This window comes from Perca fluviatilis, chromosome 3 (genome assembly GCF_010015445.1).
Source record: "Perca fluviatilis chromosome 3, GENO_Pfluv_1.0, whole genome shotgun sequence".
Taxonomy (NCBI): Eukaryota; Metazoa; Chordata; class Actinopteri; order Perciformes; family Percidae; genus Perca; species Perca fluviatilis.
The window spans coordinates 30895079-30908975 of NC_053114.1; the positions used below are offsets into that span (position 1 = coordinate 30895079).

A 13897-nucleotide genomic window follows, 5' to 3' on the forward strand; every position below is an offset into this window, starting at 1 on the left:
CAGAAATCAAGCTGAGTCTTCCTGTAGGCTTTCTATACCACGCTAGAATGACTTGAAACAAGGTAACCAAGGCATTTTTTCCACAAAAAATGTTACAGAGTCCATGGTAGAACTTCAGACATTACCACAAAGTAATGAAATATGTGTGGCAGGGCACCTTTAAAGCTTTATAGCAATTTATTATTGCTTTATATTCTTATAAAGACGCGCTAAATGAAGGTGAATAGAATAAGAAACTTGATTGAAGCTGCCCTCTGCCACGGTGCCTTGTCTACGTTGGGCTGTACTGTAGGCCTTTCCTCGGGTTTAAAGTGGATTTTGCCGCAGCATCGGAAAGGGACCGTGTATGTATGTACACCACTGACCTGGACTAAAGATACTTTGTTATTGCAAGGTTATAATTGGTAAAAATTCAATATTAATTTTTAATGCTGTCAACAAGATCATTCTCTGGACATATCATCTGTTCTGGACTCCCACCAGATGAGATCCATGCACAACATACAGTACCCAAAGACACTTAAAAACTGTTGATGGAATGTGAGCCACAATATTAATTTTAAGTCATAATTTTACTCAATATGTACAGAAAACAGCTTCAAAAATTGGAATTAAAGTTTATAAATGTTTTCAGCTCATTACCAAATGAGCCAAAGAAAGAAAGGCAGCATGATCTTCTCAAACATGATGACCTGCTGTCCTACGTATGTCCTTGTGCAACAACACCTGTAGCTGATAAGCCTCCAGCCTCCAGATGCAACCAACAGACTTGTCAGGTTATACCTTTCATATTTTATCAACCCACCACAGCCACTGAGTGTCCTTCCTATAAGTATTCTCTTTTTCTGGGAATTTACAGCAGTACAAGCACCAGTATGTGTAAATGTATCTTCGCATTGAGCTAACATCTCGCCCGCTGTTTTTTAAAAGTTAAAAATTAGTGTTAAAAAATTGAAAAGTTATAAAATCTCTTTTACAGTTTTCACCAACAGCAATTACATATCACAGTGTGTTCTCTGTAGATCCTTTGTGTCATACTTGTTGGCTTTTCGGGGCACAAGGACATTCTTCTTTCAAACATTATATACAGTGTCATCCTGTATTGGACTGAGCCATCACAACTCATATGTTTTCCTTGTTGTTAACAGAGTGGAGGGGACTGCTCCCGGCAGTACTGTCACTAATAGTTTAATCTGTAAGAGTCTCTTTGGTGCAGTGAAGACAGCACTCCCAACCTGATGGTTTGTGTTCATTTTATCCATATTTGTCATTTTTTTCCTATGCAGCGCTGTGGAGATAGATCTGGCAATGCGAGACTAATTCACTGTTTATCCATCTCCTCGTCTGTCTATCTTCATGTCTTTCTGACTACTGACACGTATTTGATTGTGTGTCAGTAATATCTGTTGAGGCTTTGAGTGACTGTACTGATGTCTGGTTGTCCGTTCATCCAGATCTCTCGGAGAATCCGCTCCCGCTCTTCCAGCCTCTGGGCTCGGTCCAGCTCTGATGACACACACACACACACACACACACACACACACACACACACACACACACACACACACACACACACACACACACACACACACACACACACAGATTAAAGCACGCCCATACACTGTCCATTCACATAACAATCAAATTTCATATCACTGTTGAAAGTATAAACGTGTGTGTGTGTGTGTGTGTGGCTCACAGAGATGTACAGATGAACATTGACACACTATTAGTCAAAAATTCCAAAATAAATAAATATTTCTTCAAAACTGCCTCTCCCAATAAGTCTATTTCATCTTTTAAATGCTTGTATAAAAATTATTTTACACAAATATTTAAAACTTAAAACTATGTATTATTTGACTCACATACCAGTGTTAACTGTTCTGCAATGTTTGGCTCTGCTTATCTACTGTTTTCTAATCCATTTCGGACAAAATATCACTATCAATACGGTACCTGAGGACTTTATCAGATATGTAAAAGTACTGCATTTCTGTAATAGGTAGGTAGGGCGAGATAGGCCATGTCTTGGCAGAGGTCTGCGCTTTCCAAATGCCATTCTAGTTATTACTGTTTTTAATTCATAAATTATAGGAACCAACATAATTACATTTTACTGGAATTGTAGTTTATATGATTTCACATGAAAAATAAATTGATTGATTCATTGTTTGATTCATTGAGTAGTTTCTAAATTTCCATCACTGCATTTGTCATTCATTGAGTGCATTTAGTCAGGTAATGTACTGCCTAACATTTTGCAAGACTGTGACTGTTTGAGAAAACAGTTGGCTGTGAAGTGTTTGGATCATCCTGGGGCATCATCGCTGGAAAAATTACACCTTGCTGTTAAGTCTTTTAAGTGTCATTTATCCTCTGTGCTACCTGGGCACTCTATGAGATATACTAAATTGGATTAAATGGTCTTGATATGAGGCATGACTCATCCTATGTGTGTGTCTGTGTGAGAGATACCCTCAGCTGATGTGAACATGGTGGCGTGCAGCAGAGCTCTCTCAAAGCGTCTGCGCCTCCGTGAAGACATGTCAGAGGTGTCATCCCAGTCCTCTGATTCGCTGTCCCCAGCAGGCGCAGTCCCTCCAGAGGCAACAACAGCAGTGTTGTCTGGATTACTGTCAATGGGCTGATGGAGGGGACAGCCGTGATGGCGACGGTGATGATGCCTGTTCCTGTGGCGATGGTGCTTACTGTTGCCATAGTGACAGTCTGCTCGACAGTGTATCTGGAAGATGATGGCGCAGAGTGTGACAAGAAGGCCAACACAGACACCGCCCAGAAACACCAAGGCTGTCCTCTCGGGTTGGTCTAAGAGAAACAGAAAAAAACATATGAAAAGTTTTCAACAAAGAAAGTTTACCTTATTGCAGATCTGCTACATTCTAGTTTATAAGATAATTTGATAATTTATTTCATTCAGGAATCAATATTTCAATTGATCGTCTAAGTTTTGTCATTTAAACAGAGAGTGTTAGTTAAAATGAGAAATCTATTCAACAGGTATCCATATTAGAATCATTGGAAGACCTTGTTCATAAAGTGTGGTCCAGGGGTCCTTTAGGAAATCCATGGCATCATCAGAATGGCCAACAACGCTGTTCCTTAAAGGTCCCATGGCATGAAAATTTCACTTTATGAGGTTTTTTAACATTAATATGAGTTCCCCCAGCCTGCCTATGGTCCCCCAGTGGCTAGAAATGGCGATATGTGTAAACCGAGCCCTGGGTATCCTGCTCTGCCTTTGAGAAAATGAAAGCTCAGATGGGCCGATCTGGAATCTTGCTCCTTATGTGGTCTCCTTCTCAATAGCTACAGACACAGAAATGGCACATCCTAAGGAAAGCTCATTGTGGGACTGGCTCTAGTGGCTGTAATTCTGCACCAAGGCTGAATTTCGGGAAAGAGACTTCATATACAGTATTAGGGGACCACTAAGGTCTATATAAAAGAGACTGCAGATACAGTATTAGGGGACCACTAAGGTCTATATAAAAGAGACTTCAGATACAGTATTAGGGGACCACTAAGGTATATATAAAAGCATCCAAAGAGCCCCATGTCATGGGACCTTTAACTTCCTTGATCTTATACAGTAGCACAACAGTATATTGATGACTACAGACAGTCACACATGGCAATTTTGCTGTTTGGACCTACCTGCAATGAAGGTGTAAGCTGCTAGTATGTTGCTAAGCAATGCCATCTCCTGGGAAACCACTTTCACCTCCATATTTGGGGTTCCTGACGTGGGAGCGCTCATGATTTCACAGCCAGTTGAGCTTATTGTATTCTCCTGCAGAGGTCAGTGGAGTTTATCCTTCATCCCTCCCCTAGATTGTAGGTTTGAGGGGTGGAGGAGAGGACAGAAGTAAGAAATGATAGAGGGTTAGAAACAAGACAAAAAGGGAGAGGAGGGTGAGAGGGACAACAAGGACTAAGCACAAGGGACAGTTAATGAATAACGTACAGATACATGCAGAGTCTAAAAGGATGCATCTCACTCCTCATCTACCTGTAGATCACCACCCAAAACGTAGGGAAAAAAACAGCGTAAGAATTGGTTTGCATTAACAGTGAATTATGGCAACTTACCCTGTTTATATGACCTTGCAGCAGTAACTAATCACGCTCATTAAAATGATCCTGACTGTGTTGACATTTTGTGTTTTAAGAAATATGCGGTAACACTTTACTTTAAGTTTTCTACATAAGAGTGACATGACACTGTCATGAATACATGACACTCACATGACACTGTCATGACACAGTCATGACGCATGAACCCTGACCCTAACCCTAACCCTAACCATAACGTGTCATGACAAAACCGAATGACACTTACTAAAAAAGAGTTATGTCATAAACGTTTATGACTTGTTTATAATGTTTTATGACACGTTCATGACAGTGTCATGTCAGTCTTATGTAGAAAACTTAAAGTAAAGTGTAACCAAATATGCTCTTGTAGAAAAGGTATCACCAATCATTTCTATTTATCCAGAACTGAAAAGTGTCTTGTTTAAAGAGGGGATGAGTTCACTGTAATATAATTATAGTATTTTGGAAACTTGGATGCCTTGCACCTTAATCTATATATCGTTTCTCACTTTCCCCCTGGTTATAAACATGCCTGAGCTGTTCGCCTGCAGGGTTTAGGAGAAAAGGCAACCAAGAAACTAAGAGGCTTTTCCCACCATATTCAAATTTAAGATTACACACATACAGAAAGTAATAAGGCCCATATTCACACGCAAACACATACTTTAATGCACTCATGTATGATACAGTCAAAGGTTTTGCGATATCAGTAGAACAAATACAACGATGAACACATTCTACGCAGACGAAAATTACACCACGTTAAAAAGATCAGCTGTCTTGAAATAAAGGGAAATGAAAACTGACTTTTTATTTATTGGCGCATCTAGCATGCATTGATACCTCCTCTAGACTGTTCACACACACTGTGCCTTCAAAAGAGTATACATATCATACCTGGACAAATTTAATAAGATTTGAAAACGTTGTAGCCTTAAATCCAGTTGTAGACATATTCCTCCTACACACACTTTGCAGTTCTTGCACTGTGGGATGTTAACATATAGACTCAAATCCCATTGTGCAGAGGTATACTGGTACGGTATATCATTATTTGTTTTGTACAAAGGATTTATACGAAAGCCAGTCTCTAAATTAGAAGTAGCCCTACACAAACAGTGACACATTTTTAGGTTCTCCTATTCCCGTATGGTTTTGTAACCTTGGTTCTCTAAATGAAAAGACTTTCTCCACTCCATTGCACATTACGGCACCGGAGAGATAGTCTTGATATGATAGAGAACAGCTGAATATACAAAACAACCACATGTAGTTAGAACAGACCCTGAACTGTCCACACATGCAAATTACTTTACTTAGGATAAATAGTTACTAGTAAATGACTCAAGTATAGGTAAAGTAGTTGGTCACCAGTCTGTCTCTGGAGAGAACCACTAGGTGGCAACGAACAGCCATCAGCCAACTTGCTCTTTGTAGATTGGAAATAGAATCACTCAGATTAAGATGTAGATGACCTTGCTGGTGGACACAAGCACACTCACAGAGGCACATCACCGATGTCATAGACTGAGCAAAGTCTTGGGCCAAGACAAATATCTTACTGGAGAATTTGACAAAGCAACACACTGTTCAAGGGTTTCAAAAGAATCCCACTTAAGGAACTGGCTATGATTTGTTTTTCATTGTTTGGATGTTGATTTCAAATGAAAAAGTCTATAAGCTTGAACTGCAGTGTTCCCGCTCATACGAGACATACAGTGTAGGACTTGTAGGCATTCTCATCTTGGGGGATGTGTATGAAAAGGATTACAATCCAGAAAAAAAACTATTTTTGAGGTCATTACCAAGGCTTAAAATATCAAGATACATATTTTAGCCATTTTGCCGAGCTTTCATTCAGCCGTATTGAGCTGAAAATGAGACATGGACGTAATTTCAAAAATGGCAAAAAAAAACATTTTCCATTGGCCTGGACGTGTTATGTGATTGTTCCAGGGACAAGTATAGAGTATCAACCAGTGCCACATACCACACTGTTTATTGCCCACACTAGTTTGCAACACCCAGGTTAAATGTAGAGCAGAGATAGAGATAAATAGTTCTATACAGTATTGTGTCTAGACATGTAGCCCCACACCCAGACTGGAACTCCCCAATACACACTCAGATACACCGTGTGTGTGTGTGTGTGTTTTAATTATTGATGGCTTTGATACTAAATATACAGTATCATTAATTTCTCAGGAGATCAGGAGAGATGTCAGAGGGGGAGTGGGTATAAAGAGCGTAAGGGTCCAGAAAGGTCCTTCATCCTCTGAAAGGAGAGGAGAATTGAAAGGGAATCAAGATGAACAAGGGAAGAGAGGAGACTCCACTGTCTGCTTTTCTTTCTTAACTTCTTTCTAACCTGATCTGCTCAGATTAGGGCTCCGCAGTGTATCTGATTGTGTTTTTATCCTGTGCAACGCTTCCCTGAGCTTTTCTTTATGCTTCAACTTGCATGAGTTTAAATCTTTTTTTAATTCATCATGTTTTGAGGAGTTTGGCTCAATGGTTAGTGGATATCTTATAAGTGATAACAAAAAATGAACTAATATTTTTACATCAGATTTTTTCCATCGTCAGATTGAACAATCTGAGGTAAAAAAAAAAAAAACTGTCTTTGCTTGAACTGCTCACAGATGCAAACTTTAACAAAGTTTTGGAAGTTGACTTTGCATAATGTGGTTTGACTGACTGAGTGAGTTGTCGTCCAAAGCGTCTTCCAAATAAAATGAAGCTCTGTATATGTGAGTGGTAATCCTGTTATGAAAGTACAAACACAGAGTGCAGCAGGGTAAAAAAGGACATGGACATTGAGCTTTTTTAATTTCATGAAAGTGTTATGATTTTCCCAGCTGACAGCTTTAAACACATCTCATTACATACAAATGTGTTCTCATTGGGTGTTTATGAGCTTTCCCCCATTAAACCTTTTATTAATGATTGCAAACAGGCCTAATCACTTTATGAAGACAGACCAGACATCATGACAAACAACTGTAATCTTGTAAAAAAAAAAAAAAAAAAAAAGAACAGTGAAGTCTTTAAGTCTAAAACTGAGCAGAATAATAAAGAAGCCAAAAGCTGCGCGTAGTACTCTCATGCTGTGAGGCTGTAAAGACCTGGCAGAAGCTTAAACTTGAACAAATGAAAAATGGATGATGCTCTCAGAGAAGAACAACTGGATGTGTTCTGCTGTAAACACTCTGAAACAGAAGATGCAGCACTCTTGATATGTTAGTAAAAACTGAGATAACACTAAAGAACAAATCTGCATTTCGCCTGTCACATTTGTGAAAACATGGCACAGTAAAACACATTGTCATGTCTCAACCTCACATACTCTTTAGCATAAAAACCCACCTCAGGCCTGTAATTATGTTACAAAATAACAAAACAGTCAAAAAGCAATGCATTAACACAGCAAGTGCAAGAGGAAACAACACGACAACAGATCACATGACATTACAGTGAAACATAACCCAACCAAACACAACACAACCCAACCTCCAAGCAATTCTAAATCCATTGGCTGTCAGAGTCATTTTGTGATGTTGTGTGTAAATGCTGCCGGACGCGACTGCCCTTCTCTCCCCTGTTCTTGCTCTTACTCTCTCTTTCTGTCTTTTGGATTTGTCAATTTGGGTTACTGTTTGTTACAGCAAAAAGCATGTCTTTCACACATAATTAACACAAGTAACTCATGGTTTATTATATTAGGCTACCAGGATGATGTTTTATTTAACATTTAATAAATCATGCTTTGTTTAAAAGAAAAAACTGCTTTGTTTCATGAAGTAACTGTAACTATACAACATTTACAAACAAGTACAAGCAGAACACTCATGAAAAGAAAAGAAATGAGTATCTCAACAGGTAAGTGTAGTGGAAACTCATGCCATAATTTACTATCAGGCAGCTGAACATCACAGTTATGTGAAGACATAAGTATGAGACACTGGGCCTGCAGCCAGCTCATTAAGCCACTGTGCCCAACAGTATGGGGTTCCATTGGTGTCAAGATTATGCCGCATGTGCACCGTCTATGTTGACTGAACATATCTATTCAACTTTGAAGTGTACTTTAGTTGAGGCAAAACTATTTCGACACCTATTGGCTCTGTTGTTTGATCATCTGACAACATATCTGTCACAATTCCAGTTAGAACCGTTCTTCTGTTGTCTCGTTGTCCATGTCTATAGAAATCTATTATTTATGAGATGAGAGGGTTAGAAGGTTAGATGAGAAGATGGATATCACGGTCGTGTCTGTACGGTAAATATGTAGTACTAACTCCCTGCACGAATAGCGAACACGCATATTTTTCAAAATGTGGAGCTATTCTTTAAAACATGGTTTAAACTACACAATCTATGGTGGCCGACAGGGGCAAACGCACTGCAACTTACTGAAACACACGCAAATAGACAGAACACAAGCAAATTAAGAAAACATCTTCATTAATTTGACAACACACACAACACAACCAAATATACAAACGCTCTGCAAATACAGAAACGATGCAAAAATAAAAGCACACAAACTCCGAAAACAGAAACGATGCAAAAAGAAAAGCACACAATCCCAGAAACAAATGCAAGTTCAATCTCAGAACGGTGTGCACCGTTGTGAAACGGTGTGCAACTGCTTTCAGATCATAGACCGTAAATATTAAGTCTATGTTTGAGATATGTTTTCTCTCGTTTGGTGGGTGTGTCTCTAGTTTATTGGCTGAGGTCAATCAGCGGAGACGCGTCTGTAAACTCGTGGTAATAAAAAGGCAGAGCGCTCTCTCCCCTTGGGGTCGAAAATCAAGCTGTTCCATTTAGCGCTCCCCCTACAGGGCTGGAGAACTTCTGTTGCGTGGATGCAGCATTTTTTTGTTGTTGCATTTGTTTTCGGGGATTGTGTGCTTTTCTTTTTGCATCGTTTCTGTTTTCGGAGTTTGTGTGCTTTTCTTTTTGCATTGTTTCTGTATTTGCAGCGCATTTGTGTATTTGGTTGTGTGTGCAGCGCAATTGCTAAATGCTTCGCATGTGTTGTCAAATTAATGAAGATGTTTTCTTAATTTGATTGTGTTTTGTCTATTTGCGTGTGTTTCATTAAGCTGCAGTGTGTTTGCCCCTGTCGGCCACCGTACAAAGCAATGACTAAATGCATTAGGTTTATCACATCAGGGCAATTCAGACAGTTAAAATTTTTTTGACATTCAAGCAGCTTTCTTGGTGCGTATTTTATCATCCAATGTGTTTCTACTACATGACCAAAGTCTAGATCCAACATGCCAACAGGAAGTGCAAGATAATTTTCTGTCTCCTCTTTTTATAGACACTGATCTTCCTCTTACTTTTCCTCTCTGTGTCTGTGCAGTCTAGCCAAATTCTTATGGGGGACAAAAGGGCTTTGTTTTTCTCCATGTGGTTAAGAAGACTGTATGGTTCTTGCGTCTGCTTCTGAGCTCTCGCTGTACACCAGCACCAGCACCAGCACACACCACACCACACACACACACACACACACACACACACACACACACACACACACACACACACACACACACACACACAAACAAAACAAACACACACACACACACACACACACACACAGTGCGTCTCACTATCTTTGTGGGGACCCGTCATTGACATAATGCATTCCCTAGCCCCTTACCCTAACCTTAACCATCACAACTAAATGCCTAACCTTAACCCTCACCCTAACCATAACCTTATTCTAACCCTAATCCTAAAACCAAGTCTTAATCCTCAAACAGCCCTTTAAAGTTGTGGGGTCCAGCATTTTGGCCCCACAAAGCTGTCCGGACCCCACAAGTATACTGTATTCCCGGTTTTTGGACCCCACAAATGTAGTTAAACAAGAACACACACACACACACACAATAAATAAATTGTATTTCTATGAGATATGTAGAAAGTCTGCATACATATTGTCCATGTGCGCTCATCACACTTAAAGCGTATTTCTCTCTCTGTGCGTGTGTGCATGTGTAATGCTAATGCAACGTGACACTGGCCTTTCCCTCGGCTGCTGCACTGTTACTATCTAAACATGACCTGCAGAGAGAGTAGAGACAGATACAGAGACACTGTGTGTACACATAATTAGAAAAGATAAAATAAGAGACAGAGAGAATCAAAGCAGGAGAAGAGGGAGAAAGAGTAATGTGTGAAGGAAAAGAAAGGAATCTCCTTAATACAACATACTACACTTGACATTATCAACATCATTAACAAAGACAGCAACAGTAACATTATCAGCAGCAGCATCAACATGAGCAATTCTCACCTCATGCACATGCAAAAACACTGTTTATACTTACATTTCATTATTGCCAAGATCCCATCAAGAGTGTGTATACTCCTCTCCCCTCCTCTCCTCTCCATTCCTCTCCTCCTCTTGTGTATCCTCTTCCTCTCTCTGTCCTCCTCCTCTCTTTCCTCCTCTCTGGTCCTCTCCTCTCTCTGCTCTGTACTCCTCTACTCTCTGCTCTCTCCTCTCTCCTCCCCTTTCCTCTACTCTCCTATTATCTCCTCTCTGCTCTTTGCCTTTCCCTCAAAGAAGAAAAAAACAAGAAGAGTATAATTATATGAATAAATCTTCTGCGTCCTCCCCTAGTTGTCAGATAATTCCACGTACACGAGCCCTACTCTCCTCTTCACTTTCTTCATTGACACAAATTAAACATTTCAGTCATTCTTCCCTTCAGTTCTTCTTCTTTCTTTGATGCAGAGGCAGCAGGAGGGATGTTGTGCCGCTGACTGTTTTGCAGAGTGGAGTTTTCTGATATTCCATTTTAATTTTCCAGGTTATTGTCCAGACAGAGAGACAGAGGTCAGGTCCTCAGGGCAGAAATGTGACATGAAAGACCCCGACAAGTCGGCCAAATCCCTCTCCTCTCTGCCAAGCGTCTGCCTCCCGTTCTCTCTCTCTTTCTCACTCACACACACACACATTGGTAACAACACACACACAGTCACATTCATGCACATAGTTGTAAATGCAGAATCGCTGCCTCTGCCTTCCTGGTTTCTCCCGCTTTCATTCCTACAGAACACTCAGCAGCAGGGGAAGAGAGAAAAGAGTGAGCTGAGGAGATAGGGAGGGGCAGAGTGATATAATGCCTTACAACAACAACATGAATGTTGTTGTGAATATGTGAACATTGTATCAATAAACACAGGTGACAACGAATGGCAACAAACTAGAAAAAATATATATTGTTATGTTGTTTCACACCTGCTGCTGTGTGCGTGCGTCAACTGTCAATACAATGAAAACAACTGGGTGAACACCTTTTGACTGAATCGACAAATCAATATTGTGCTTTTGTAGAGGTTAATAGAGCATGAAACGTTTATATAATATTTAATATTACTTAAAAAGGATTGTGATACAGGATGTGCTTCAGTCAGTCTGAAATCTCAGCACATTTTAGCCCACTTCTCTCAATAACCGGAGGGAGAACATTACAGTAATTCATTCATGGTTGGCTTATTATTATGCTTTAAGGGCAAAAGACAAAGGTAGAAAACAGATGTCTTTCTTTTCTGGCCTCTACACTGTCCAAGGTCCTGTGCAAATGGTCTTCTGAATCCTCACTTCCATTTCACTCTTCATTTTCTTCTTTGTCTCTATCACATTGTAGGTCTTTCTGATATCTTGTCCATCCCTATATACAAACATGAGGGGTCAGAATATATCATGAACATCATAGGATGTATTTTGATGTATTATATTTTATTTGATAAACTGAGAGAAAAGGAGAGAGTGACCAAGCAAGAGTAAATCTGGTAATTGCTTTTAGTCGTTGGCGAGAGCTTTGCGAAATAAAAGGCTACAAGATAGACGATGAGCTGGCCATCTTGCTGTCGGACTAGTAAGTAATAATAGCTGGCTTGCTATTTCTTGTTTTGTTGCACTTGCTTGATGTTTGGCTGTGTTAGCAAAGTTGCCAACTCGCTAGCTTTTGATCAAAAGTAATGTAACCATAACAAATGCACACGTACAGCTGTCTATATGTACGACAGCAGTGTATAAGTGAACTGCACTCTAAAACTGTATAGGGCGCCAAATTGTGAAAGAATCCAATGTTAAACAATATTGCTTTAAAACTCAAAATAGAAAAATTAAAAACATCAAAAACTTAGTGGTTGCACCCAATATGGGAACCCCAGTCTCCTGGGTTAAAGTCCTGTGTTTGACATATTTATCCCTTCATTTACACCGTCCCATCATTATCACGTCATCACCCTTACTAATAAAAAATAAACACAGATCTTAAAACTATTCTACATACAGAATGCACAACTCATGCAGCACTTACCATTCATAATGCATTCATTTCTGCACCTCCTGCTCAGTGTGATGAAATATTAACACTCTTAACTCTGCGCAGTGTGTTCGGTGAGGAATTGTTGTCAGTCATCTCTGAAATAGCAAGGGACAGGAGTTGTGAGTTTCAGATGCTGGTAGGAACACTTGGCTGCATAACAGTACATTCTTTGCTCCACTGGTTTACTTCATTATTCAGGAACCTTCAGGTCAGTGTGGGCAGTCTCTGTTCAAGTCCATCAAAAAAATAAAACAGCGTCAGCTTTATCTAAACCTAGGGGGGAAAATAAGTTAATGCTGAATATAAATAAATGACTGAATATGAAAGGGGTTGCTTGTAGTGATGAACTTCCAGAAAATGGACAGCTGAATCTGCAGCTCCCCTCGTTAATCTGTCTGACCTGCAACGTTTTGATTCACTCTTACTGCTATCAGTGTTTTTAGCTGCAGCAGGCAGCTGTTTTGAGTGAAAAAGCTCTAAGACTCCACTGTACACTACCTGCTCACAGTTAGCAACTAGCTTACTATGCATAGTGGAGCATTTAGCAGCTAAAGAGCTAATTATTATTATTATCATCCTGATATTAACACCAGGAGATGGTGGAGACCAAAAACAGAGCTAAAAGAGAGTGAACTTACATTATGAAGGTGGCCAGAAACATGACAATAATTATTGCAGGTTTTAATTATTATACTGTATGTCAACAGCTAAGTCAAATGTTCATGGAATGGTATGTTTTTTCCTCTGAGATCACCAGCACCTGGTCAAAATGGGAGAAAAGTGGCTTTGTCACAGCTACTAATTAAAACTAATTAGTATTTTGTACTTGAGAGATTTGAGTTAGATTTGCTTTTCTCTTTTTAACATTTTATTAATGTACTTTTTATAACTTTAATGTAAATAAACCATGACTCATAAATCATCATCCTATAGGATTTTTCCTTATAAATAAAGGTACTGTAAGTTTAGAGACAAAAGACAGAAATAGCAAAAGACAGGGCAAAGAGGGTTACAGGTAGAGAGAGCTATGAGTGAGTTAAATATAAAAGAAAAGGGCAGTAAAGCAGAAGGAGAGAGTAGTTTAGAGGCAGAAGGAGAAAAACAGAGACAGAAGGGAATAAACACATATGGAGACAGAGACAGAGAAAGAGAGAGAGAAAGAGACAGAAAGAGAGACATGTGCATGGAGGATGAGGTTGAGAGGCCCTCAGTTCCACTTGACTCAGTCATGGGAATGATTTGATCATCACCACATGAACAGCTGTCTTATGTAACACACACATGAGCACAACACACACACACACACACACACACACACACACACACACACACACACACACACACACACACACACACACACACACACACACACACACACACAGAGCTAAAAAATAATGAGGGTCTGTCTTCTGGCCAAAGACCTA

The 13897-nt window shown here is 39.7% G+C and overlaps 1 protein-coding gene across 1 annotated transcript; it reads right to left on the minus strand.

Moving 5' to 3' along the window:
• Positions 1-398: 398 nt before the first annotated feature.
• Positions 399-10591, minus strand: eva1a (eva-1 homolog A (C. elegans)). Its single transcript, XM_039794028.1, has 4 exons — positions 10461-10591; positions 3679-3851; positions 2479-2829; positions 399-1506 (listed from the first exon to the last, which is right to left on the minus strand). Exons 2-4 carry the CDS (start codon positions 3779-3781, stop codon positions 1394-1396), a joined length of 567 nt encoding a protein of 188 aa, XP_039649962.1. The 5' UTR covers positions 3782-3851; positions 10461-10591; the 3' UTR covers positions 399-1393.
• Positions 10592-13897: the final 3306 nt, after the last annotated feature.

What these genes read in the sequence shown, in the direction of transcription:
- eva1a (XM_039794028.1), bottom strand. Translation starts at nt 3,781, where the DNA reads ATGAGCGCTCCCACGTCAGGAACCCCAAATATGGAGGTGAAAGTGGTT. An exon ending in AGCTTACACCTTCATTGCAG is followed by an intron (nt 2,830 to 3,678) that starts GTAGGTCCAAAC and finishes TGTTTCTCTTAG; the next exon opens with ACCAACCCGAGAGGACAGCC. An exon ending in CATGTTCACATCAGCTGAGG is followed by an intron (nt 1,507 to 2,478) that starts GTATCTCTCACA and finishes GTGTGTCATCAG; the next exon opens with AGCTGGACCGAGCCCAGAGG.